We start from the raw sequence: 27,252 nt of genomic DNA on the forward strand, positions 1-27,252 counted from the left end.
AAACGATGAGAAACACAGAGGTTCTGTAAAAGACTGCTGCTTGCACATTGCCCGATATTAGTAAAATACTGCACAATGGTTAAAGGTCTGCAATCACTGTGTGGCTCACACATGAAATCATGTGTTCTCAGAGCTGACGGGATTGAGCCAATGCTGCCTATAATGCATGCAGAGATGCCTCTGTGTATAATTAAAAAGGTCCATGAGATAATAATTGGTAGGGTCATGAGGGCATGCTTTTAAAATCTAGATATCATCATTAACTCCTGCAGACCACCAAAAATATACATCTTTGTAACGGAGGGAGGGTAAAGTCTAAGATATGTTAGAGAATGGCTTGATTATTTGGGGCTGCTTTCCAGACTTTAACACAGTTACTTGATTTGATAAAGACAACACACATTATAGAGGCAGATTGCACAAATAAGATGTCTCGTGTTAAACAACAGCAGCGTAATATTTTCAAAAGTGACATTACTTTGAAAGTCCACATAATTAGAGTAGTGGTTTGAAAATTTTCTGATGACCCATTACTATTTTTCACAGTACAACAGCTTTTCATTTGGTGCTTTAGCAGTTGGCTGAAGCCTTTGCCGTTGTTTCCAATAGTATCTAGACAGTGATATTGTAGTTTTGTAGGTTAGTTGTAGTACTTTACATGTGCAAAAAATAAAATGAGCACAAATGAGTTTCCACCCAACATTAACTGCAAGATCCACCCTGAACATCCAGCTCCTCCCATAGAATCTTGTTCCTCCCCATTCTGCAGGCTGTAGTGAGAGATAGTTCCTGCTTTTACTAATCCCATATCAAATGGACATAACAGAGACACAGCAACCAAATGGACACACAGGCACTTGTCCTTTTATTAAGATGGATAACAGGTTATTCTGTTTCCATGTTTTCTGGATTCAACCATTTTGAAAAATATAAAATTAAGTTTGGTTTTAGCATGGGAGTTGTTATACATTTATACTCTATACACATATATATATAAAAAGTTCAATATCCTTTGATTGACATAATACAATTTTCAAGTTCAAAGTTACTGTATCATTTACAGAGTACACAAATTTCTTACTTTCATGTCTGACCAAAATGCTACTAATAGAGGATTCTATTCAACCAATTTAATATAAAATATTTTTTTAATTTGTTAAAAAACATGATTTATACAATATGTAATAATTTCAAGAAACCTTCATGAAGAAGAATACTTAGAGTTCAGCACCTAAACTGGACACATCAAGGCACGAGTTTCTGGAGTCTCTGTGCCAGTGCAGTGAAAGATGAACATAAACATCCATGTTTATATAAGTGCAATTCTCCAGTTATCATATCAGGCATGAACTATGGAAGCTAATCAGATCCCCTTGAGTAACCCACTGGCATACAGGGAGGTCATGTGAATTTCACACAACATTGTTTGGTGTAGTGTTGTGCCACAAAGGGGCTTTTGTACATCTGTATTCAAAAATGAATATGCTCAGTTCATTGTAAATGAATAATAATGGACATGTTTGATTCTTCTTCTTTTGGCTGCTCTCATTAGGGGTTGCCACAGCAGATCATCTTTTTTCATATCTTTCTGTCCTCTGCATCTATCAGCCTACAAAGCCTGATACTACATGCCCACATTCTCCTGTAATAACTGAAGTCTTTGACACTTGAAATAGAAATTGTAATGAATTCTGAACATTAACATTAGGGTGCAACAATGTTAGAGGATGGACAGAAAAAGGGCATTTTTTTGTTTTTAGATTCCGGGTATAAATAAGGAAAGGGAGATTTTCTGATTTTTCAATAAGATACCTTAAAGTCCCATATGAACCACTCCAGGAATTAAATACACCATACTTTTTTTAACAAGAAATCATAACCAGTAGCCTACCAAATCATTATTATTCATAAGCATGGTCCAAAGGTCTGAAGCTGTAACAAGTAGTTATGCAAGATTTTTTCGTGTTGATTTTATCTACTCAGTTCTACAATATGATTAACCAGAATTTTTACATGTTGGCAGGCTTCATTTTATCCGTTTGTGTTATCTGTTCAGAGATATCTGTCTTCAGAGCTGCATGCACTGCTTAAAATAAATAGGTTTTTGTGTGTAGCCCACATGCTGAAAAGCACGCCTAATCTGTGATAACAGGTGCAAAGTTTCAGACCGGTTGGTCAGATTTCAGCAACTGATTCCATTTGTGGCAGGTGGCAAATAAGCACCACTTAAAAAAAAACCCAGGCATGAAATGATCCTTGAAAAAAGCTTTACATTTGAATTTATATATATCTTTACTTTTAAAGAAAGCCACTGCATGGATCTGGTTGATTTGGCAACATGTGAATTCCACTCATACATGAGCATTTGGCAGCTCTAAACTGGTAACCAGCTGCTGTCATTCACCCTTTTCTTCTAACGCCAAATAGAAGTGTCTACTACTCACCATTCAAGCACCCATTTAGCCACCAAATCACACAGACTGACATTAGAGGAATATTTTGTTTTTGATTTTGCATATGACCTTTCAAGTTGTTCAATATTTCTTTGACACTGGCTATTATGATTATAATAGACCTTTCAAGTTGTTCAGTATTTTTTTGACACTGGCTATTATGATTATAATAAAGTAGGTGAAGACATTTCGTTAGTGACCTCTAAGAACTTATTATCTTGTGTTTAATTACTGGAAAGCCCTTGGGGGCTAAATGCTGAATGGAGCAGTGTGACAGCTTGTCTGGACAAGCACTATGCAAACAGCTGAGCTACCATTCAGTGGTACAGTCCTTTGAATCTCCCCTGCTATTTTAACCTACATGGGAGTGCCCTATGCAGGGATTGCTGGGAAGAAGAAGAAGAGGCTGGGAACTGGGTGAGAAAGGAAGGGGAGGCAAGACTACAACTGGTGAGTGGTAATAAAGCCTTTTGTCTTTATGGCATAGCAGCACTGTGAAGAGCAGAAGGGATAGATCTGGCAATGATAGGACACCTACTGTCCAAATCCTGTGAAGCTTTTATATGGAAGAGGCCAGCTTGAGCTGGGCACTGTCTAAGGGAATAGGAATGAGAGTGGGAAAGGAAAATGGGACTGTTAGCAGAGGGACAGCAGAAAGTAAAGGAGAATTCCAAAGAAGAAGAGCCAATTATTTTTCTCATTTTTATTTATTAGTATTTCATTTTGGTTGTTTCCACATTGTGTATACAGTTCTGACTGCACAAAGGTAAACTGTAACTAAGCATACGACTTGTTTACAGTGTACACAGACAGACATCTCAGAAATGGCCAGGAAAGGAAGGATAGTACACTAACTGCCCCTAATGCCTCAATAAGAATGACATGTTAGGGTTATTTACAAAACAGCAGTTGGTCAGCTGTGTAAGAACATCTTTTCTCATAGTTTTTTTTCTTATTCTACCCTTTAAAAGGAACACAAGGCCTTGTATATCAGACAGTTATAATGGAGAGATGAATGGGGAGGAGCCAGAGGGAAGCGGAAGGGAGAGAGGGGGAGCCAAAAATGACAAACACATTGAGTGCAGACCAGCTTGGGCTTAGAGAAAGAAAGAGCACTGTTGTTATGAAACATCATATGCAGGTGCCCTCCACCCTTAATACTTACTTCCAAATGAATAAGCAAGGATTTAGTCAATTTTTAGAATAAACAAACCTTTAAGATATGCTTACCACTTAAACCTAAACAGAAATAATGATGACAAGCTGACTGAAGTGGCTCGAAGGGACTGTTACGGTTGAAAAGTCTGACCAGGCATCTTGTATGTCTTCTATGGTGATTCATTTGCCTGCATGAACACTGGTGTTGCTCTGTGTCTTCTTGTCTTCTACAGTTTTGTCATTTTCCTGACATTTTGCCTGTAGTAATATACAATAAAATCAATTTGATGATATCAGTGGTTCACATGAATGACTAAATGAAAGTTTACAATTTTAAAATATCAAAATATTATGTCATGACTTTTTCTAACCTGCGTAATCCAAACCAGGGTCATGGGGTGGGACTGAGGGTCTGAAGCCCATCCCAGCTATTTTAGGGTGCAAGGCAGGATGAAATCATAGACAGGGTGTCATTCCATCACAGGGCAACCACACACATACACACCCACACACCAAACACACACTAGGGCCAATCTGCTATCACCAGTTCACCTAACGTGAATGTCTTTGTACAGTGGGAGAAAGCCGGAGCATCCGGAGAAAACCCACGCAGACACGGGGAGAACATGCAAACTCCCAGTGTTGCCCAATGTCAAAAGTGTACTAAATTTCCACATTTAGAATATAATAATGACATGTGTTAGGTTAATGGGTGATAGTCCAGCATGAGTAAGTTGGGGTGGTTTGTGAGTGTGGCTCATCCAGGGTTCAATTCAGATCTGTTCTAATTTATTGTCATGTGTACAGGGTACATTGAAATTCTTACTTGCATGTCTACCACAGAAAAAAAAAGTATTTTATAAACAAGAAAACACAACATGTTTAATATTTCATATTGAATGCACACTGAAAAGTGATTGTATAGAATAGCCAATGTCTTCAATAATGCTGGTTCCTGACTTGCGGGTAATGCTATAGGAAGGCAAAGACCTGGAATTTGTAACAAGCAGGCACAGTATATGCCTGGAGGAATGAAAGGACACTTGCAAAATAAACAAGTGCAGTGAGCTTAGTTTAGGATTCTGCAAACTACACCTAATGTGGCAGGCAGTGGATCTTTTTTTTTCTGTTTGTGTTGATCAATTTTAGCTTGTGTTTTAAAATAACTCTATGGCTATTTTAATCAATAAATAATAAAGAAATTCAAATTAACTTGTAATATTAAGAACTGTAGATGCTACTTAAATATTTTTCCACCACTAGGCTGGGACTTGCAGCATAGTTCAGTTTGGAAAGGAACTCCTCCCTATCATCCTTTTAAGATGGAACATTTAATATTTGTTTTAAATTTGCATTTTACAGTTCTTTAGATGCTCTGTTTAATGTGGCTGTACTGTATTTGTTTGAAGTTGCATAATCAAAACCTATTAATTCTATTTAAAAGGAATGTTTATCTTACATAGCAAATTTCATGGTGAACACCATCCCAAAGTGGAAAACTGTATCACCTTATAAAATACATCTTAATTGTGTTCATAAAAATTACTTATGAATGCTTTGAAATCTCTTCAGTTTTTCTGTCTGGCACATTCTGACTCACTAGTATGAGAAAACCCCCAGATATGATATAATGTTCGGTCATGTTGATATCTAGGTATGCAAGACATCAAGATTTTTGGGGTTTCTCCCCTATGTTTGGCCCTTGAGACCCTAAAAACCCTCAATATTAGGCCATTTTTGAACCACTTTTTGTGCAGGAAATTAAACCCTACCCTAACCCTAACCCTAATGGGGTCCTTTATACAAACTTTGAAAGAAGGAGAATACATAATATAGGATATGGAATGATATTTTATGCTATTTTGAGGTTGCTGATCATGAGTATTTTTCATAATTTTTATAATATTTTTGATCCTGGATTGTTTACTGGTGGTTTAGGCCCCTAAGAGCCACTCCCATAAGGTTAGAAATGAAAAATTTCAAATATAAGTATGTGAGGTATCATTTTAGTCTATTTCAAGATCAGTGATTATGAATATTATGTTATTTCAAGGTCAGTGATTACTGTATATAATGTTATTTTTGATTCTTGTACTGGTGATCTGGTGGTCTAGCGCTGTGGAGACTATCAGAAGGTGAAATATGACACATTTCTATTACATTTGAGAATAATTAGACTCCAAACATCTAAACTGAAGCACACATATTACTATTTCAGTGTTTGATGTAACTTCTGTACTTCTACGTCATGAAGCAAATTATTACATTTCTTATTAACACCCTGAATAATAGCAGCTTATGCTGATTTAGACTTTTTTTATATAATCAACAAGGCTAATTGGTGACGGTCCAGTGTGAGTACGCGTGGGTGTATGTGAGCACGTTCATCCTGTGACGAGTGTCCCATCCATGGTTCAGTATAGTTTGGTTTATTATCACGTTTACTGTTTCAAGCACACAAAGTATGTCATTACAGTCCAGACCATACCTGCCATTTGATCATTCCAAACCAGTAACTTAAACCAAAAGTGAAACTATATAGGCATCATTGGGAACTTTTTTTCTTGGCTTTTTCTTTGTTAACTTATATTCATTTTAAGGCAATTTTTGAATACACATAAATTATGAAATACAAATGAGGTTTGTAAATCAGATTGTGTATAGGAAATAGAAATTCCAGTATAGAAAGTGAAATTCCAGTTTTAATCAAAATCAAATCAATAGGGCACTCTAAATACATGGCACCTTTCTAAAGCTATTAAGTGATATGTCACTTTTTCATGCACTTCACAGTGCCTTTTAAAAATACTAAAAATGAATTTCAGTAATAGATTAGATTGCTAAATAATATTTATAACATACAACATATGAGAAAAAAATCCAAGTTACAATATTGCATTATGGTAATATAACCATTTCAGTCAGACAACTGTTTTGCATTCATTTTGCATAAAACTATTCAGGGAGAAGACTTAATTTTAGGCAAATGTGAAGCTAGATATGAAAGCACTGAAAATATGTTTAACCCTTTGTTAAACAATGATCCATCCATTCATAACACTTCCATTTTCTGACCTTTTAAATCTGATCTGGGATCCCAGGGGCCAGGACATTAGTCTGCCACAGGGCACAAATCGCACCCATCAACCATTGCTCATACTAAGTTTCCAGACAACCTAACATTCTTGTCTTTGGGACGTGTCTTAGGAAAACCACAATATCCAGTAAAAAATAAAACAGAAAAAAAGCACTTAGACAGAGGGACGGCAGGCATACTCCACACAGTCAATGGCCAGACTGTTAATTGAGCCCAGATCTGTAATGCTAAACACTCCACTGCTGTGAATACGTGAAATTAGCCCAATGTCACGTGGTTAGTAAGACCCACAGTCACTGATTAACACAACTAAACTGTTTAAAAACTAGTGTTTTTTTTTTGTTCCGATTTCAGCGGTTAAATTCCTTTCAGTATTTTAAAAAAAGCAGAATTCTGCAGTAAACTTTGAATTTTTTCCCTGAAATAATCTACCAGTGTATAGTAAAACTAAACTCCTGAAACATTAATATACTCCTAAAAGAATAAGTTAATAAAACTCTACAATTATACGGAAACATTGGCAGATAGAAATAATAGACAAAGAAAAAACAAAAAAAAAAAGAAAGAAAAGCCACAGTAATAAAAATCAAATAAATTATTAGACAGAAACTGTAACTCAACCAGAATACACAAACAGTTAAATACAAAGAAAATTTTCTTATTCAGTTCTCTAGAACCTCCTCATTGACTCTCTCAGCTTTTGCCCACAGTATCTCTTTTCCTTTCAATGTTGACAAATCATGCTTTTAACAGCCACATACCTAAATAAAAGTTTCTGTTGTTCCTCAAACTTACTTTTCCAAGGTTCCATCTGTTGTTTTTCCTGCACTTGCAGAGAATTATCCACAATGTCCAGATTTTGACAAAGAAGGCAGTTCAGTGTACTGTTGGATCTTCATCCTGCCAGTCATGCTGGTGGCAGACGTTTATTGGCTGCTGCAAGGAAATGGAATGTCAGAGGATGCAAGGCATGTTGGGAAACTATTTTGAAAGAAACTGTTATTCAGCAGTTAGGGCCATTAGCAGATATCAGAACATGACATGTCAATGTACCCAGTAAATCAGGGCCTTCCAGTTTAATAATTTATAATTATACACAGAGAGATTAGAACTATCTTAATTCACTTAAAATGGTATAATATGCTTTTAAGATGAGGTATTTTCCTTTATTAAAATAACTGACACAGATTTTCAAGGGCTTTATAACCTGACATTTTTAAACCTGCCTGTATTTAATTAAAGCAATACCATAGCTGTTTCTTCATGAGAATACAGATTAATAAAAGGAAAGACAAAAATCTGTCATTTTAATCAAAGCAATCCAAATAAAATGGAGTGATGGTTTAGTAATTAACATCATTATCTCACAGGATTCATTTGTCACTTAGGTCACTGCGAGTTTACTTGGGGTTTTTATGGACATTCCAGTTTTTCTCCATAAGGCGTCCATGAAACGTTGACTAGAGACTCTGAACTGAATTAGTTTGGATGTAGTTGTTACCAAGTGTCACATACACGGCAGGGTGTTAGTATGTCTGAATATTTAAGTATAGGACCAGTCATGCTCTTTACCCTGAAAAGAATTAAAGAACAAATGAACAAATAAATAGAGAGCAGATTCGACATCTTGCCAAATGCTGTTTAGTGCTTGTGTCTTTTAATGATTCTTTTTACATCTTTAGATTATTTTAGATTGTACAGCATGTATTTGATCTATCTTCCTATTCTTTAAATAATAAAAATACTATTACAAAACTAAAGTGTAGGTGTTTTATCTTTTTCGGTTCTAGTACAATCTGTGAAAGCACTTATTTTCATTAATTTCTTTTTGGTAAATAAAGTAATGACAGAAATATTTCATATTTATTTAAATTTTATTTCTGCCTCCTCTAACATTACGTTTTTAAATTAATTTAGTGGACAAGAAAAAATAAATTATATTTATTTTATATACGGTACTTATATTTATTTAATTTATTAAAACACACAGTAAGTCAGGCTCAGTTTAAGTTTATTCCTGCAGATTTAGTTAACATTTTCAACACTGCCTGTGCTTTACAGATTTTTTATATGTTCATGTCTTTTGCACACCTGAGTCAGTGTCTCAAGAAACCAGACTTACCCCAGTGAGCACAAGGCAGACTGAGAATCCATTATGGGCCGCAGTCACACACACACAACCACACTCGGCCAGTTTAGTGTCACTAATCAATCCAGCCATGTAAAACTGGAGTCTACAGAAAATCCCCAGTGTGGTAAAACATGGGTGCAACAGTCATACACATATTTCTGTGCTATAAGAAAAATGTCAAAATTTGCGTAAAATTGAAAATCAAGCAACCACCCTCTTGGAAAATTGTTTGTACATCACTCTTTGTTTCATTTTCATATCTCAATTGAAGTTTTCTGTTGTGATGAAGAAAGAACTGTAAAAGTTTAGTAATGCTAAATTTGACTACAATATTCCATAACTATTGTTTGTACAAAAATATTTCTAAGAAAATGTATTATTTTCTGTTCTAGTTTTTGGCGAAATTGTTCAATTAGTTTTCATCTCTGTCTTACATGTTGCACTAAATTTATACAATAAACTTTGATTTAATCAAAAAAGAAACCAATTAGAGTTATATAACTGGTATTTGTACACTGTGGACCAGAAACTAAAAATATTTTATTCCAGATGATGGCTTTGGTAAATCTTTGTGCAATAGATATAGATGACCCCGTGACCCTGTAGTTAGGATATAGCAGGTTGGATAATAGATGGATGGATGGATATAGATGATCAAGGCCAAAAAACCACAACTCAGAAATACTGCTGCTGCTTCTTCTTTGTATTTGGTCTCGCTAACCACTCGCTTTCAACATTTTCACACAACACTTGATATCTGTGAGCTACAATCTGACTTACAGATGACAGACACCAAAATGTAAGATTATGTTACCCAACTCTATTCTTAACGGATACAATATGTAAATCAGAATAAAGGAAGATATTTTTTAAATTAAGGAAGTTCTGTGAAAAAACATTTTCCCCCTGGGGACAAAAAAGTTGTATCTATCTATATAGATTCCATATTAATTTAAGAAATTGAAGTAATTGTTTTAAAAATGTTTTATTTTGTCATTTGAACTCCACTGTACAAAATGAATGGATATATTGGCACTATTGTTTGTGAACAGAAGTTAATTTTTTAGCCTTATAAATTGCTAAATTTCTCTATTAGGGCATATGTAGTACGATCTATCTATCTATCTATCTATCTATCTATCTATCTATCTATCTATCTATCTATCTATCTATCTAATACAATTAGATTTCTTCGTAGATGTTGATTGTGCTACTGTTGTTGTTTAGTTTAATTCAGTGTATGCTCCAAACATTTTTACAAAAAACCTTGTTAACTGAAAAAAAGACAACTAGGATGAGATTATTTGAAAACAAAGTCCTCTTTTCATTAAGAAATGGCAATAGTCACCCCAGTGTCCCTTCAATAGATCAGCATTGCTTGGGCTTTAACACCAGGTGAGATAATATAACATTTTACTGTGCTTGTGTCCTATGAAATACCAACCCTTGAACTAGTAATGCAGTCAAACAATACTTATTGACTAAAAAAACATGTTTATGGAGCTTCTATTAACATTGTCTTTGTCTTGAATGTAAACAAGGTATCCTAGATACAGTATGTCAACCATAGAGATTTGTAGATACAGCATAAGCCCACACAGTTTGAAATACAGTACATTATTGTAATCTCTGCAGTACATACATATTTTTAAATTAAATCAAATAGCAGTTATTGGCAAAATAGGACATACAGTACCTGTAAATTATGTGCCTCTATATTGTACAAACTAAAACTATTGCTACAATATATAAAGAATAATGGCTTTATTTTAAAGAGAAACATTTCCCCAAAAAAGAAAAAGGCGTAACTCTGTATATGATGCTTGACTAGCATCTATATACTGTATTGGTGTCATTGAATATTTTTGCTTTCATATTAACATAAACAGTCTCAAATCCATTTAATCTAGTATAAGGTTGTAGTGGTCTGGAGACTGTCAGGTATATAACAGGAATCAACTCTAGACTGGCATCATTCTATCACTGGGCCCACTGACACACAAACTCCCACTCACACACTTGTCACTTTTACAGCCGCCAGTTAATCAGACGCACATTTTTAGGAATGTGGCAGGAAAACTGAAGCTGTAAAATGTTATTTCGTAAGTCAGCAAAGAGACCTAAAATCTTGTGATGCCCCGATTTGTTTTACAGAATGTGAAATGCCACTTGTCACACACATGCAGGCTATTAAATTCACAATTAGGTTCATTTTTCAATATGCTCTAAACAGAAGCAGGTGGCAAAAAGAAAATGTTGGTTGTTGAATGGCTGTAGGCTGATTTTGGAAACACAGTTACTGATGGGCTTTCAATTATGCATGTTTTCTTAATTACAAGCTGGTTTGTACCTTGGAGCATTGAAGGTCTTGCTTTTTAAATGTCTGTTTGTGAAATGCTATAAAATGTATATAAACTGAACTTAATCACTGTTTACGAATTTCAGTATTATGAGATTTGAGGTCATAGATTTATTTTTTAAAATTAGATTCTGTCTGAATCCACACATTGTGCAAATGTAAGTAAGACTGTCATTTTAGAAGATGTTCTGTTCTGAGATCTGTTACAATGAAACCCCATCAAACACCTGCTGCTATTGTAGAAATCAGGATAGCCCCTCCCCTTGGCTGTAATCAAACCTAACATTCTGAAGCAAAGATGCTTAAAATGACTGGGAAGAAAAAAAGAGGTGGAACTACCAAGTTTATTCCATATTTTACCATATTACTTAAAGTATTTTTTAATATATAAAACATTTGGCAGCAAACTAGTGGTCCAATGAGGACCCAAGGAACTAACTGTATTGAACCAAGTGGTGAAAGTGGTGCCTTAACTAAGGAGGAAGCTGTAGTTTAAAGTATAAGAGACTAAAAATAGGATTGTTGGCTAGGATTTAGTCAAAAACAAAGGAGATCGTAAGCCAAACATTCTAACACTGACTTTAGTTTCTCTCTCTTAAATAACACTGACAAGAACATGAAGATTACTTTCACTAAATATTAAACAATACTGGCTACCATGTGGTGGCATCTTTTTTAGCTGGGACAAAATTATCTGATATGTCACATGAATTCCATGTCAAGTGACCAGTAACAGGTGTGTCACTAAAATATCACAAAATTGAGGCGATAACATAAGTTTATTTAATGCCACCATCATAACTTTAAAATAATAAAGAAAACAAAATATAATAATACATATTCAAAAAAAAACATAACGAAATGGCTCCAGGGAAGACACATCACTGGTACATGACAGTAGCACTGTGACATCATTGACAGAGTTTTGTGTTCTCGACAACAGTTCTCTCAAATTGCTATTTGTCTCAAGGTACAGAGAGACTCAGGTTGTGTGTTGAACTCATAATCCTGTCCTGGGCTAGGGCTTTAAGAAAAATGATTATTATCTTACAAATATTCTCTACAAGTCCAGTAAGGACATTCTAAACAGTGTTATCTTAAAAACACCTAATTTTAGGCACCTAATGTAAAACCTCTGGCCATCATTATGAATCACAATTAACATTGGTTACCTCTGCTACCTCACAGTTTTAGGGACGTGCTTATCAAGCGTCTCAGAGTAGGACGATGGTCCTGACTGTTTTAAAAGTGATTCAAATTATGGTTCTACTCTTAGGAGTCGGAGTCAAAGTATTTTATCAGTTTTTCATAATTTCAGTAACTACTCCTAACTTCACCAGGATGCAGGAGAGAGCTCGTGAGCTGTTCTAACTTGCTAGGATCTGCCAGATAATGGTGTTAAGGCAGAGATTGGTACACAACTCCTGGGAAAGGTGGAATGTTTTGGAAGCGCTGGGTGACAATGAACTCATAAAAAGATATTGACTTGACAGAGATGGAAATATATTGATAACAAATCTTGTATGTTAAATGACTACGCCATCTATGCTGAGAATGTATGTGCTGTCAGCTGAAATGAAGGTGTAGCACTTTTCAGTAGTGATGATTGGGTAATGTCACAACCAAGCATTTTTTTGAATTTTGCAACAAACCTTTAACACCCTTACAACACACGAGATAATATACACATTTACCCACCACTCCAGATGAGGTAATATCAAGACAAGCTACATTCATGCAAATGGGGATGCACTTTAAGGTCACTGCTCCAAGTATGGATAAGCATGCATACATGAACCACAATCAGTATCGTAGCATTGATACACTGGTGGCCATTGATGCAAACTGTATAGCTATAGTGATCAGTATACTATCCTCAAGATAGTCAAGGTTGGAAGAGTGATTGACAACAAAATGTCACAAAGGTACAATGAGCTTTCTGCATTATCTGAAACCCTGGAACATTCACTTCAAATCCTAACAGCCCAGGAAGGTTCAAGAAGGCAGGTGGAGGCAGGACAGAGCTTTGCAGATGATAAGGGGAGAGGCACGGAATAGCACAGTGTAAGATGATCGTAATACTGGAACAGTGAATGTGACTTCAGAAACAGTGCAAGAATAGCTGTGGCTTGTTTCAGTAACAGTTACTTTACAAGACTTTTTCAGTGGCCATAACAGTAAGGAGGTATGAAAGTATGGATAACCCATCTATCCATCCATTTTGTAAGCCTACTTTATCCTGAGCAGGGTTGTGGGAAATTAGTCTTGCTGAGTCAGTAGAGACAATCATGAGTGAATTCTGCTTAAAACTGAATGGGACAATTAGATGGTTCACTGAGTGTCACATTTCTAAACCAATCCAAAGACAGTGCTTAAAGTAGGGGCAGTGATTCTGAGCTACAGACTCTTTACTAGTACTCTTGTTAACCTGGTCCAAAAGAGAGCAAACTTCTAATTACGATGAGCTGTCTACAGTCAAAAAGTCTCCTAAAAAGGCCTCTAGTACATACATAAATATTTGTCAAGTGTGCAAAAAGCACATTACAGTGCATCCGGAAAGTATTCACAATGCATCACTTTTTCCACATTTTGTTATGTTAAAGCCTTATTCCAAAATGGATTAAATTATTTTTTTTTCCTCAGAATTCTACACACAACACCCCATAATGACAACGTGACAAAAGTTTACTTGAGATTTTTGCAAATTTATTAAAAATGAAAAAATTGAGAAAGCACATGTACATAAGTATTCACAGCCTTTGCCATGAAGCTCAAAATTGAGCTCAGGTGCATCCTGTTTCCCCTGATCATCCTTGAGATGTTTCTGCAGCTTAATTGGAGTCCACTTGTGGTAAATTCAGTTGATTGGACATGATTTGGAAAGGCACACACCTGTCTATATAAGGTCCCACAGTTGACAGTTCATGTCAGAGCACAAACCAAGCATGAAGTCAAAGGAATTGTCTGTAGACCTCTGAGACAGGATTGTCTCGAGGCACAAATCTGGGGAAGGTTACAGAAAAATTTCTGCTGCTTTGAAAGTCCCAATGAATACAGTGGTATCCATCTTCCATAAGTGGAAGAAGTTCGAAACCACCAGGACTCTTCCTAGAGCTGGCCGGCCATCTAAACCGAGCGATCGAGGGAGAAGGGCCTTAGTCAGGGAGGTGATCAAGAACCCGATGGTCACTCTGTCAGAGCTCCAGAGGTCCTCTGTGGAGAGAGGAGAACCAGCAATCCACCAATCAAGCCTGTATGGTAGAGTGACCAGACGGAAGCCACTCCTTAGTAAAAGGCACATGGCAGCCCACCTGGAGTTTGCCAAAAGGCACCTGAAGGACTCTCAGACCATGAGAAACAAAATTATCTGGTCTGATGAGACAAAGATTGAACTCTTTGGTGTGAATGCCAGGCGTCACATTTGGAGGAAACCAGGCACTGCTCATCACCAGGCCAATACCATCCCTACAGTGAAGCATGGTGGTGGCAGCATCATGCTGTGGGGATGTTTTTCAGTGGCAGGAACTGGGAGACTAGTCAGGATAAAGGGAAAGATGACTGCAGCAATGTACAGAGACATCCTGGATGAAAACCTGCTCCAGAGCGCTCTTGACCTCAGACTGGGGCGATGGTTCATCTTTCAGCAGGACAACAACCCTAAGCACACAGCCAAGATATCAAAGGAGTGGCTTCAGGACACCTCTGTGAATGTCCTTGAGTGGCCCAGCCAGAGCCCAGACTTGAATCCAATTGAACATCTCTGGAGAGATCTTAAAATGGCTGTGCACCGACGCTTCACATCCAGCCTGATGGAGCTTGAGCAGTGCTGCAAAGAGGAATGGGGGAAACTGGCCAAGGATAGGTGTGCCAAGCTTGTGGCATCATATTCAAAAAGACTTGAGGCTGTAATTGCTGCCAAAGGGGCATCGGCAAAGTATTGAGCAAAAGCTGTGAATACTTATGTACATGTGATTTCTCAGTTTTTTTATTTTTAATAAATTTGCAAAAACCTCAAGTAAACTTTTTTCACGTTGTCATTATGGGGTGTTCTGTGTAGAATTCTGAGGAAAAAAATGAATTTAATCCATTTTGGAATAAGGCTGTAACATAACAAAATGTGGAAAAAGTGATGAGCTGTGAATACTTTCCGGATGCACTGTAAATGTCTTAAAAGTAAGAGAAAAATCCTTCTGAAACATCATATTATACATTGGCATTCAAAGACAACAATGGACGAGTGATAAGTGATGGATGCATTGTCGCAGGTGCAGTGTGTACTCTGTTCAGTTACAATGACAGTGTAGGAGTCAATATAAGTCTAAAAGAATTGGCAGCTATGTTCATGAAAATAGGAATTGCAACATATGCATTTGAAATAAACTACTGTATGTGTCACACCCCTTCAAAAGGAGGTGAAAAGGGCCACCATTAAGAGAGATGATAATGAAGAGCCATAGGAAATGCATATATCAGTATTTAAAACACTGGAATTAGTAAATGTGCCAAACAACACTAGTACTGTACAAGGCTACACAGCATCCACCTTCTGATTGCACATCTAAATAAATAACTAAAATAAGTTACTGTCTAATTTGAAATGCAAACATGCCATGCCAGAATAGCCTCAGTGATTTAACACATCATATATCCATAGACCACAATGCTTATCTAAACTCTGTTTGTTGCTGTTATGCCATATACTGTAGTAATGCAATTATCAAAATGACAGAAAGATATCGTAGCCAACTGAGGCACTTCTCAAACTCGTGGAGCTAAGTAGCTGTGGTGGTCTATGAGTGTGTGTGTGTGTGTGTGTCTGTCTCTTCTGTCATCGCACTCATTACAATGTACAAATTAATTATGCTCTACTTACTACAAACTTTTTAAAAAGTTGTCCCCAGATGTCTATTATCCTTTGAGATTCATGTCTATCCCCACAAGACTGGGGAAACAGGAGCTTATCCAAGCAAGCATAGCTTGCAATACAGCAACGATCCCTGGAGCATTCATTGTTAAATAAATGTCCCTGATGTCATACCTTACTCTTATTTGGTGTCTGTGTTTTGGGCTTTGCATCTTGGTACTTGTTACAGTATCATTCTTGATGCTGTAAAAAACTTTCAGCAATTACATGATCTTAGCATAATATCCTCGATTATTGTGTTTTCTAACACTACTTTGAATATTATTAGTATTATCTTTGTGGTAGGGTGGCCCAGTGGTGCAGAAGTAGTGCTGCTACCTTACAGTAAGAATGGCCAGGTCATGTTCTGGGTACTCCTTGCATGGAGTTTGCATGTTCTCCCCGTGTCAGCATGGGTTTCCTCCCAATGTCCAAAGACATGAAGGTGGGGTGAATTGGTGATGCTAAATTGGCCCTAGTTTGTGTGTTTGATGTGTAGGGGTGGGTGGGAATGGGAATTTTTCCCACTTGATAGATTGACGCCCAGTCCTGGGTTTGTTCCTGCCTTGCTCCCTGCGCTTGCAGGGATAGGCTCCAGCCCCACCGCAACTCTATTCTGGATTAAGCAGGTTAGAAAGTAACATCTTTGTGGTGCAACCATAGCATTGGTATCAGAAAACTGCAAAATATCATTACAAGTTCCAACGAGCAGCTTGTTGTATAGTCATTTATTATTAAATATGAATTCTCAATCCTAACTGGGAGTAGGTGTATGAAGCTTATGTTCTGATCTAAGTGCTCCTAGTGAGACTTTTAGTTCAATTCCTAGGAGTAATTCTGAGACACTTTGTAAATGCAGGCCCAGGTTCAATTCTCAGCCTGGTCACTGATTAGTTTATAGTACACCATATAAGTAAAGCTGTTTTGACTTAATGTTAAACTATTGTTTTTACTTTTAATGGAATGTATGCGGGCAGCATGGTGGTACGGCGGGTAGCGCTGCTGCCTCACAGTAAGGAGACCTGGGTTCACTTCCCGGGTCCTCCCTGCATGGTGTTTGCATGTTCTCCCCGTGTCTGCGTGGGTTTCCTCCCACAGTCCAAAGACATGCAGGTTAGGTGCATTGGCGATTCTAAATTGTCCCTAGTGTGTGCTGGGTGTGTTTGTGTCTGTGTGTGCATGCCCTGCCTTGCACCCTTTGTTGGCTGGCATTGGCTCCAGCAGACTCCTGTGACCCTGCAGTTAGGATATAGTAGGATGGATGAAGGAGGAGGAAGATGGAATGTATGCATCAATGGTATATACAATTAAAAATATGAGCAAATATCCTTTCTTTTTCTATGTGCATTGTCACATTAATAGATGAAAAACTGTAAATCACTATCATTAAATTGGTCAGTGCTGCTGTCTAATGGATCGTGCATAAAGATTTCAACTTCTGCACTCAGTCGTTCTCTGTGTGTGGATTGCAAGTTCTCTCAATGTTTGTGTCAGTTTTCCTCCCACATCCACAAAGTCTTACAATTAAGGCTGGCTGGCCTTTTTAAATTGTCCTTGTTTTTAAGAGTGTGTGGGTTTGGGTGTGTGTCTAAGTGGGCCCCTCACACGCCATTTGGGATTGCTTCTTGCTTTGCATCAAGTGGATAAACAAACCCTCAGTAATCCTAAATTGGACTGAAAAATGCTATGCTATAGACTCTGGCTTATAATATTATGCAGCACTAGGTTTGCTCATTCATACTCAGTTTCTGTCAGTTTTAAACTGATGAGTGAAATCAGTGCTAATTCAAATAATCAAAAGCAAACAGCAGACTCCAGGCCTTCAAATGAAACAGGTCCTCAAACAATTTGTCGTTGAGGAGGAGGAGGTGCTAACTGAAAAAGCTCGTTACATATTTGTTAGTATTGCCTGAAACCAGGATATTGAAGACAATGCAAAAGCGTTAGCATTGTACATCCTGACGCTACTCTGCCCTTTCAGTCAGATTTTATACAGCTCGAAACAAGGTAAAGCTTAAACCTATTTAAATTATAACTTTACTTTAAAATATAATTTGAATAATGTGACTTTCCTATGGGAAGTTAATTAAGAAAAGGAGTAATCATTTTAAGAAGAACTAAAGTGCTAAAAACTTGGGTAGAATGTAATGTTTTTAAAAACTTGCTAGTAATTTAGCAGACCCACAATACATGCAACTTTGAGCTTTATCTATCAAGTGTTTTACTTTTTTATTTATTTTTACAACATATTTAAATTCATAAGCCTTTTCTTTGTTCTTATTTCCTGCAAGCACAATAGTTGTTGTCAAACATTTTACTGATCATATCTTGTGAAATGATTCATTAGATTTTATGCTTTACTGCTTTTCTTTAACATCATCTAGTTGAACAGGATTAGGTATTTGAGATTCACAGCTCAAAGAACTAATCAGACACAGGAAATAAACACATTAAAGCAATTTTTTTATTTATGGTGTGAATTTTTCCACCCATCTCAAAAAGTCTGTTTATGTACAAGACAAATAATTTACAATCTTCTCTCAAATCTTAATTATTAGTAAAGTAAAGCTTAAAATAGCAGAGTAGATTGTCTAAAATTGTGCATTGTAGAGCACTCCAAATACACGTGTTCCTTTGCAATTACTTGGGTCCCCATGCTTATACCATGTAACTGGTGTAGTGGTACCAACCCATTTTGTGCACCCAGTGTTCTTAACACCAGGCAAGTGTGTTATTCCATTTATCATTGTAGTAAATAGTTTTCCAGTTTCATTAGAAATGACAAGCTAAAATTTTCCTGCTCAGTTTTGACATGATTTCTTTGCCTATTATGCATTAGAATATAATTTTGAGCAGTTGGCTTCAGTTTTCAGTCCTAGAGTTCAATCAAAGGTAGACACTGGTGTCGATAACCGTGTTTTATATGTCTCCTGAGTTTAATAAAATGATCCCAGGCTAATGTAATCTAAGTTAGCACCATCAGGCTAACACTGGACATGGCACCAGTCCATTCACTTACTCTCACACACCTACACTCATGCAGGCTTGTTTATAGTCACCAGATAACTTAAATCATTTTGAAATTTGGGAGAAAAACCCACATAAACACCTGCAGAAAGAGTAAACGCCATACAAATAGCAACACCAAGGACTTTTTTCCTTTTTTTTTTTAATAAACATTGCTAGGAAATGTGCCAAATATACTCTCCTTACTGTATAGTTTTACTTTTTTCCCTCATTTTAATATTCAAACTGTTCATAGTTAATGTTGCAATTTAATATTTTCTTATTTTTGTGGCAAAAAGAAAGTATAAACAATCTACAATGCAAAATGAAACATTAACGATGTCAGTATTCTCACATTTCTTGTTCTGCTTTTCCCAGTGTGTGTTGCAGTGGCAACCTATTAAGCTGGTCTGACCTGAATATTTTTTTTATTGTAATAATAGTTCTCCAGGTCTTTTTGGGCAACTCCCAGGTATTTCTATGCCAACTGAGAGACATAATTTCTCCAGCACTCATACTGTAACTGCCCTGAACCCTCCCTCCTGGTGTGCCATGCCCGACATTTGTCGTTGGAGTAGCCCAAGGGGCTTTCTCAGAGTTTCGTAATTGCTGAGTTCCTCACTCTGTTACAAAGTGAGCTTATTATCAGAGCACATGCTACTTCTATCCACCATCATAACATTGTGACCAGGGGTAAAGATCAGGATGGGAATTAAACTTGGTGTGGCCACCAGGGGACATCACTGGGCCCCAAGCTTTGAACACAAGTTACTGCAATAGTTCTGGGTGCAAACGAGAGAATTTTTATTCACAGAATCATTTTTCACAGGTCCTTTACATTCCACAGTATCACTATTATTTCTTTTGTCTTCTTGTTCATTTTCCTCCACTCCTTCCAAGCAAGAATTGTTCACCTCCTCCCAACTCAGATTTCCTGAGCAACATGGAGGTCTCCCTTTTAGAATCTGAACCACAAGTACTTTCAGGGACAGATCATTGTCTCCAGGAAGCACTTCTGGGTGAGAACAGTAGATTCACCTCCTGATAGCTTCTCCAGGTGGCACTCACAGAATCCAACAGAGCAGCCCTATAGAACCACAATTTCCATGCTGCCCTAAGGGAATCCAGACAGGGGCTCACCAGGAAGGAGGCTGCCACCAAATATACGGGGGAACGATGTGAACATAAGAGGCAATCTTTGATGGTCTGCCCTTTCTTCTGGCCCCTAAGAGTTTTCAATTCTTCTCTGCCATGATGCCAGTCTCAGCATACCCTCTGCACTAGAGGGCCTCCATGGCAGCTTCATAGCTGAGGCAGGGAATGGCATGCCTCTCTCCATCACCATTCATTATACTTTTTTATTTATTTATTTATACATTTTTTTTAAAGGGGGAACAAGAATGTATTTAAGAGATGACACTCCTTAGCCTCCCTGAAGAAAAGACTATATTCAAACCTAATATCCAGGAAGGGACTATTTGGACTACACCTTAACAGTAAAACAGTGAACCAACATATTTTTTCCCATGTGTATTGAAGGAGTAATGGAAGGCTGCATTCCTGTCAAGTTAAATGTAAGTTAAGAACTCACAATGTCTATTCTGCTTTGTCCCGCAGTTTCTAATGCTGCCAGAATATGACCCCAAATTGGATTAAGGTAGTTTGAAAACCTAAATGTTTTACCAACCAAGTATTGCTGAGCTTATTGCACTCCATTACTGGTATGGCAGTGTGATCGTCCAGGGTGGCTGTACCTGCCATACTCCCTTGAACCCATGGACCATTAGTAGTCATAACTGAGATGAACTGGGCTATGAGGACACTAAACAACAAGATTATAGTGCAAATGTAGAAGGTGCCTTTATTCACTAACTCAAAGGGCAAATCCATACATCATCTTAATAAATAATCCATAAAAACAAATGATGTAGAGGTTAAAATCCATAAATTAATAAATCCATAAAAATGAGGTTAATATCCGCTGGCAAGTTCTGTCCTTTTAAAGCAATCCTGAGCCACAGTCCTTGCATTCTAAAACCGATGCCTCCTCTGCTTATTCTTTACGAGTCTCCACAACCAGAGGAGACGTCCATTACCAGGCGAGTCTACCTTTATTGACCTTAGGTTCCCACCACCTTCCCAGGCATTCAGCAGGGTGCCATGCCAAGTCTTGCTCACATCCTCTGCCACCATTCTTCAGCCTTCATCCAAGAAACATACAAAGTGGTACTTCTCTCCTGCTCCTTTTGCGCTCCGCACCAGCAACTTCTGTCCCTTCTAGCCCCAGCCACACACTTCACTAAGGTCCACATTCGCAACTGCCTGCTTCCTCTCTTCAACAACACAGGCTCCCCCATTAATCTGCCTTCCTTTCACTTGAAAGTACTTTCCTTTAACCTTCATTTTAACTCAACTTTCGTTTTGTTGTTTTCCGTTTTGTTCTGTTCTCCATTTCGATCCTTCTATCATTTCTCCAGACTTCTTTCTCTGGCTCCTTTTCATACTTTATTCGGGCATAGGTGCCTCAATCATGGACGCCAGAGCACTAATGAGGTCATTGGTTGCCATGCACGTCCACACATGAATGCAGCATCATCTCTCTGGAGCTGCTCAGCCATACTACAACGTGCACCTGCACACACCCTGAACCTGAGCACTCCTTCATTTAAAAACCGTACATTGCCACAAGCATCTATCACATGCTCTGCCACAAATACAAAATAATTTGCAATGTTTCATTTGTCCATTTATTTTCAGATATAGTGGTCATGATCAGAGTTATATCTACCATTGACTGATTAGAGAGCAAGAATATTAGTTTGAATGGGACACCCAATTATATGTTAAATATTTTTATCTCACAGCTACGCAGCTGAGACACCTACAGAAGATGATGGTTTTTGTATTTCTGTTTTTCTTTTAAAACTAATGTTAGGTATTGAAAAAAAATCTAAGATATGAGGTGGTGTCATTTCAAAAATGCTTATTGTACTATTGCTAGTAATATCCTATATATTACTTATTAACTAACTCTCAATATTTCTCTTTCAGTGATCTCCGGATATTATATTCTCCAGTTGCACTTGCAGAGGTTCACCACTTCACATCTGAGAGGATTGTTTCACTAGAAATCATGTCTGAAATTTCAGAAGACCGGGAGAAAATAAAAAAAGGCTTGAAAATGGCACTGGAATGTGTGGCTTCTATTTCTTCAGCTGCTGCTGTAGTTAATCCTATATTTGGTTTAGCAGGATCCATAATCAGAGTTGTTCTCCACAATATAGACGATGAGGATATCAACACACTAAAGCGAGAATTTAAAAGTGTTCACTCTGGGTTAGATAAAATTTCCCAGCAAAATAAGAGAACATTAATGCAGATCCAGAAAGAAACTCTGGATGGCCAATATTCCCGAATAGAGGAGAACATCAAAAATCAGTTTCGGAAATTCATGGAAATTGTGGAGGCTAAACCTGAGCAGAAAGAGCAGAAAAAAAATAAATTTGAGGAAAGCTTTGCAAATGATGATGGAGATCAGAATTTACATACACTCTATGATGGAGTGATGGGAAAGCCCAAACTGTTCAGCAAACCAATTCTGGAAGTGTACATGAAATTCTCAAGTGGCGATCGTCGGATTATGGAGCCTCTGTGCACACGATTGACGTACTTGTTCTGCATTGGTCTCATTGCCCTGATGGGTTATACAGCTATCATTGAGGATGATGAGGATGAGATCCGAGAAGACTGGGGAAAGAAAATGGAAGATGTACAGCGGCAAATGCAAACTGTGTTGAGCGCCTGCCATTAAGCAAAAGTATTGTTTGACCAAAAGAGACATGATGCAAATAAACTGTCATCAGAAAAATGAAGAGAAAAAATCTACTGCTTGTCATTTCTAAATGGATGCTTTAGTGAGGAATGCAGAAAAAACTTTGACCAGCAAATAGTACAAAACTTGGCTTGTCTGACGTGAAACAACCTTTAAATTTAAATGTATTTACACTGCATCAACAGATAATCAGTATATGTCAAGTATCTGTATAGCTAAAATACACATAAACACACTGTGAGAAGTCATGTGGTTGCTTAATACTATTTCAGTTTACACATATGTTCATAAAGTGTACGCTGCTATTTTAATCAAATGCTCTTCTGCCTGGTGAAAAGTCCAGCCTTTACTTTACAACAATGGCATCAGGCTTTTCTCCAATCTTTTTCTGTAATCATGCATTCTGTTTAACCATTGCTATGGATTATTGACCTGTTCCTTTGCAAAAAGGGAAGAAAAACATACTTTTCCAACTTTATGTAATATGCTTGTATACATTTATTTTATTTACATATGCAAACATGCACTTGTTATAGAAAATGAGATTATCCTTTAAATCACTTTACATAATGAGTGACCATTTTGTGGACTTTGTACACAGCACTAATTGCAGATATCTGAGCTCCAGTTTGTACAGTAATTTGCCATGTATTGTTTTATTTCCTCAGTTTGTTCAGCTTCATTATTAATAATAATAATATGCCTAACAGCACAGGAAACATGTACTTAAGTCAAGCTGAGCCCAAAACTGGCGCTTCCTATTTCCTGTAAGTTTCCACATGAGCTAAATATATACATTTTTTTTTTTTTTCTGGATAAACGTAATGTAAAATCACATACATAAAAGCAATGATGTCCATTTCATTCTGTACTTTTTTTTTTTTTTTTTTAAATTAATTGAAAAAGAAAAATTTATTAATAAAACAAAGCTAATAGTACTCTGATCCAGTATTTCTGGGAAGTTAGTGTTAGGTTTGCACTAGCATATTGCCTACATTGCTGTGCATATATTTTTTTAATAGAAACAAACTTTTAAATATCTACACTTTCACTCCAAATGTAAAATTATCAAGGTGAATTAAGTTTGTTCCATTTATTTTATTTTGCCATTGTCTGTCACATCCTTTCTATCATTGCTATTCGTATCCCTGAGTGCAGTCATATCTGCAGTTAGCAGGTCTGTACATTAATATTACATTCTATTTGATAAATCACAATTTACAATACTCAAAGTACCAAAAACAGGCTACTTTAAATTGGCTGTAGATATGTGCAATGTTTTTAGACTTGCAACAAAGGGGTTAGGGGGTTATGTGACCTGCTCAGGAGCAGACTGGAAGTCAGACAATATAAAGACCCAGAGCCCCATGTGTTCAAAGGCCAGTGCCATAGCCCCCACACCGTCTTTTTCCTGTCATAGTCTAATAATAATTTAGTCTAATATTCATAGTTTAATAATTAAACCAAAGATGTTAGCATTTGGATACCTGGTGATTCTGTACTGTGGATATGTTAGTGGGCCCTGTGATAGAGTGGTCCCCTGTCCAGAACCATTTCCTGCCATGCTGCAGTGATAGGCATCAGCCCTCTGTGACCCTGGAATGGATTAAGTGAATTTGTTAAAAGTAAGTCCACTAAAATAGATTGTACTCTAATGAAAAAAATATTTTTATAAAGTAAGGTAAAAGCCTTTAGTCTAATTTTCTATTCAGTTCAGGCCATAGCTGTGGAGTTGGACTCGATTCTACACACTATTGGCTGAAACAAGCCCTGGTTGGAAGTGCCATTCCTTCATAGGAAACACACACACACCCTCATATGTGAACAATTTTCGGTCCCTTTCATATTCTGGAAGTAAAAGGGCCCTGAAATACGCAAAACAGAGTTTGGAGAACATCTAAGCCTGGAGAGCTATACAGTACGTGAGAGTGACACTACAAGTGGCACAACTGGATCCCAAACAAAACTATCTTCTCAAAAATGAAGTCTTGGCTCTTTAATGTGATAATTGTGTTGAGCCTCTTGCTTTGAAGTGAGGTCTTATGTAGGAATGATGCACTTTACAGTAATTTTGCCTTTAACCTCTAACTAGCTGTAACATGTCCAACCTCTCCTAACGTGAGCCTGTTTTGTCAGTTTATTTCAAGCACTAGTTCACTGCATAGGTTTCTGTAAACATTAAAATGGAAACTTCTTTCAAAGTGGATATACAGTACATAAATACTGTTAACCTTTAAAGACCTGCTTTTTATTACACGTTTTCCATCTTTGAATTAACCTTCAGTATCAAACTGCATTCCACATTAGATGCATGTCACATTTTGTGAGGCGGTGGTAATCTTTGTTATTTACTTCAAACATCAGTAATAATCAGTTAATTGTAAGCTAAAGACAACAATATCTGCAATTGAAGCAAATGTCATGCAATGATAAAGCATACCTTGCTAGTCTTGTGTGTTGCAGCTTGCATGTCTTTATAAAATGTGGGAAACATCAGCTAAATGTGCTATAGAAAAGTTACAATACATTTTAAACTATTTGTATTTAAACATATTAAAATATACATATATATATTTATGCAGCTTATAGCTAATCTCATTGACCTATGTATAAATACAGCTGCCTTATTCAATATGCTGGTACTGTTACTTATATAAATGCATAAAAGCTTAATTCTGTAATATCTGAACTCGGCTCGTTGTTTTTTTCCAGCTTGAATTACTACATCTTCTTTAGAACAGAATTTTGTCCCTGCTTGCTGTTTTATCAAAACTATTTTTAAATTTCAGCTGCATCCTTGGCAATTGTAATAGCTAAAATATTATGAGTGTCTTAATGAATTTTTGTTGCCTGTTATTAATAAAATAAATCTTATTCATTCATTTTTATAATACCTTTCCAAATGTAGCAAAGTTTGAAGCCATGGATATGCTTATGCTGTGAGTTGTGAGATTTTATCATATTTAGTCTTCATAGCCGATTTCATTTGGAAGAAAATTAATAAAACTACAGCATTTAACATTTCTGTTTTAGACATGAGCATTCATTTAAACTACCATTGCTATAAAATAAATTGTACTGATAATCTTTATATTCTGTCACGCATGTACTTCTGAGGTTTGCCTTCCAGGCTTATCTGAGGTAAGCAGTACCACTCTGGGACACGAGGGGACGTGATCGCTGATGGTAATATCTCCTTTTTCTTCCACAGCCCTGAGAAGTCACCATGGAGGGAAACTGACTCCATCAGCTGCGGTCCCTCTGCTATAAAAGCAAGACAGTCTTGGCATGGCACGTCTCACTTCGGAGCTCCCGTCATCAGTCTGCTCTCTCCTATGTGAAATTAAAGTGCCAGGGGAAAAGATCAGAGGCCTCTTACTTAGTTTTTTGGTAACCTGCGTTTAATTTTGCTTTATTGAACATGCCATCGAGCATCTCTTTTGGTTAAGGACTATGTAAATATTAAAAGGGGCAACCCATTTGTTGCGCCAACACTTCCTCTGTGATCAGTGTACTGTCTCCATCGACAATCGTATTTCAAAGACAAGGCCAAACTAGTAAATCATGAGCTGCCACTGGCTTCCTTTCACCAGACCACTGGACACTGCCTCCTCCTCAGTTTCTGAAAGTCCATTTATTAATCAATATAGAAGAACAATCAAGACAACGGGAGAACTTACATGCATTCAACTGACCTGTTTTATTGAACACATTTATTGGTATTTGTGAAAGGGCTAATCTATAATTAAAACATTTAACATTATAATGAAGACCGTTGATGTGATGGCATTAAGATTGTAGTAGAAAATACTCCATTGCAATGACTCCTTAAAAATCATGGGTTCATGATACAAGGGAATTTTTCCTCTCTATTATCAGTGTATGTACAATCCAATCCTGGCTTGAAGAAGTTAATCCTGTCGTTACCAGGAATAAGTCTCCAAATTGATCTAGCACAGCGGCTAGTTTATCAGAGGACCTTACACATAGGAGACATCTTTATACTGCATAAAATGCTTAGACCTGGCAACAAGCCTTTATACTGTAATAAATATATATATATATATATATATATATATATATATATATATATATATATATATATATATATCAGAAATGGAACAACAGTGCAGACAGCGATTGCATACCTTCCCACAGAAAACACCTAGAAACAGTTGTGCAACCTGCTTGTCCTCAGTGGCTCATGAGTAATTTCACAATGCATGTCCTTCAGGAGGATACTGAGAAAACTGGGATAAATTGTGTGAAACTCAAAGTTTCATACATTAAGGATGGAAGCTGGTATTATTCTC

At 37.0% G+C, this 27,252-nt stretch overlaps 1 protein-coding gene and 1 long non-coding RNA gene across 5 annotated transcripts in view; one reads left to right on the forward strand and one right to left on the reverse strand.

The window, feature by feature from the left end:
* The window catches only part of LOC120528894, a 92,388-nt gene that overhangs the window by 20,820 nt on the left and 44,316 nt on the right, over nucleotides 1-27,252 (reverse strand). Inside the window, exons 2-3 of one of the 2 annotated variants that reach the window (XR_005633595.1) lie at nucleotides 7,504-7,644; nucleotides 3,684-3,869 (exon numbers count right to left, since the gene is read on the reverse strand). This is a non-coding gene — a long non-coding RNA (uncharacterized LOC120528894). Of the gene's footprint in view, nucleotides 1-854; nucleotides 3,870-7,503; nucleotides 7,645-27,252 lie in introns of those variants that run through there. The other variant, XR_005633594.1, reaches the window with a different exon arrangement.
* Nucleotides 2,823-26,028, forward strand: LOC120528870 (protein rapunzel-like). Of its 3 annotated transcripts, XM_039752963.1 has the most exons (3): nucleotides 18,011-18,108; nucleotides 20,497-20,681; nucleotides 22,159-26,028. In XM_039752963.1, the coding sequence occupies exon 3, from the start codon at nucleotides 22,241-22,243 to the stop codon at nucleotides 22,916-22,918; it is 678 nt and encodes a 225-aa protein (XP_039608897.1). In that variant the 5' UTR covers nucleotides 18,011-18,108; nucleotides 20,497-20,681; nucleotides 22,159-22,240; the 3' UTR covers nucleotides 22,919-26,028. The 3 variants fall into 3 exon arrangements, with proteins under 3 accessions (XP_039608884.1, XP_039608891.1, XP_039608897.1); XM_039752950.1 differs by lacking the exons at nucleotides 18,011-18,108; nucleotides 20,497-20,681 and adding an exon at nucleotides 2,823-2,903; XM_039752957.1 differs by lacking the exon at nucleotides 20,497-20,681 and having other exon boundaries at nucleotides 18,001-18,108.

This window comes from Polypterus senegalus, chromosome 1 (assembly GCF_016835505.1).
Source record: "Polypterus senegalus isolate Bchr_013 chromosome 1, ASM1683550v1, whole genome shotgun sequence".
Classification (NCBI taxonomy): Eukaryota; Metazoa; Chordata; class Cladistia; order Polypteriformes; family Polypteridae; genus Polypterus; species Polypterus senegalus.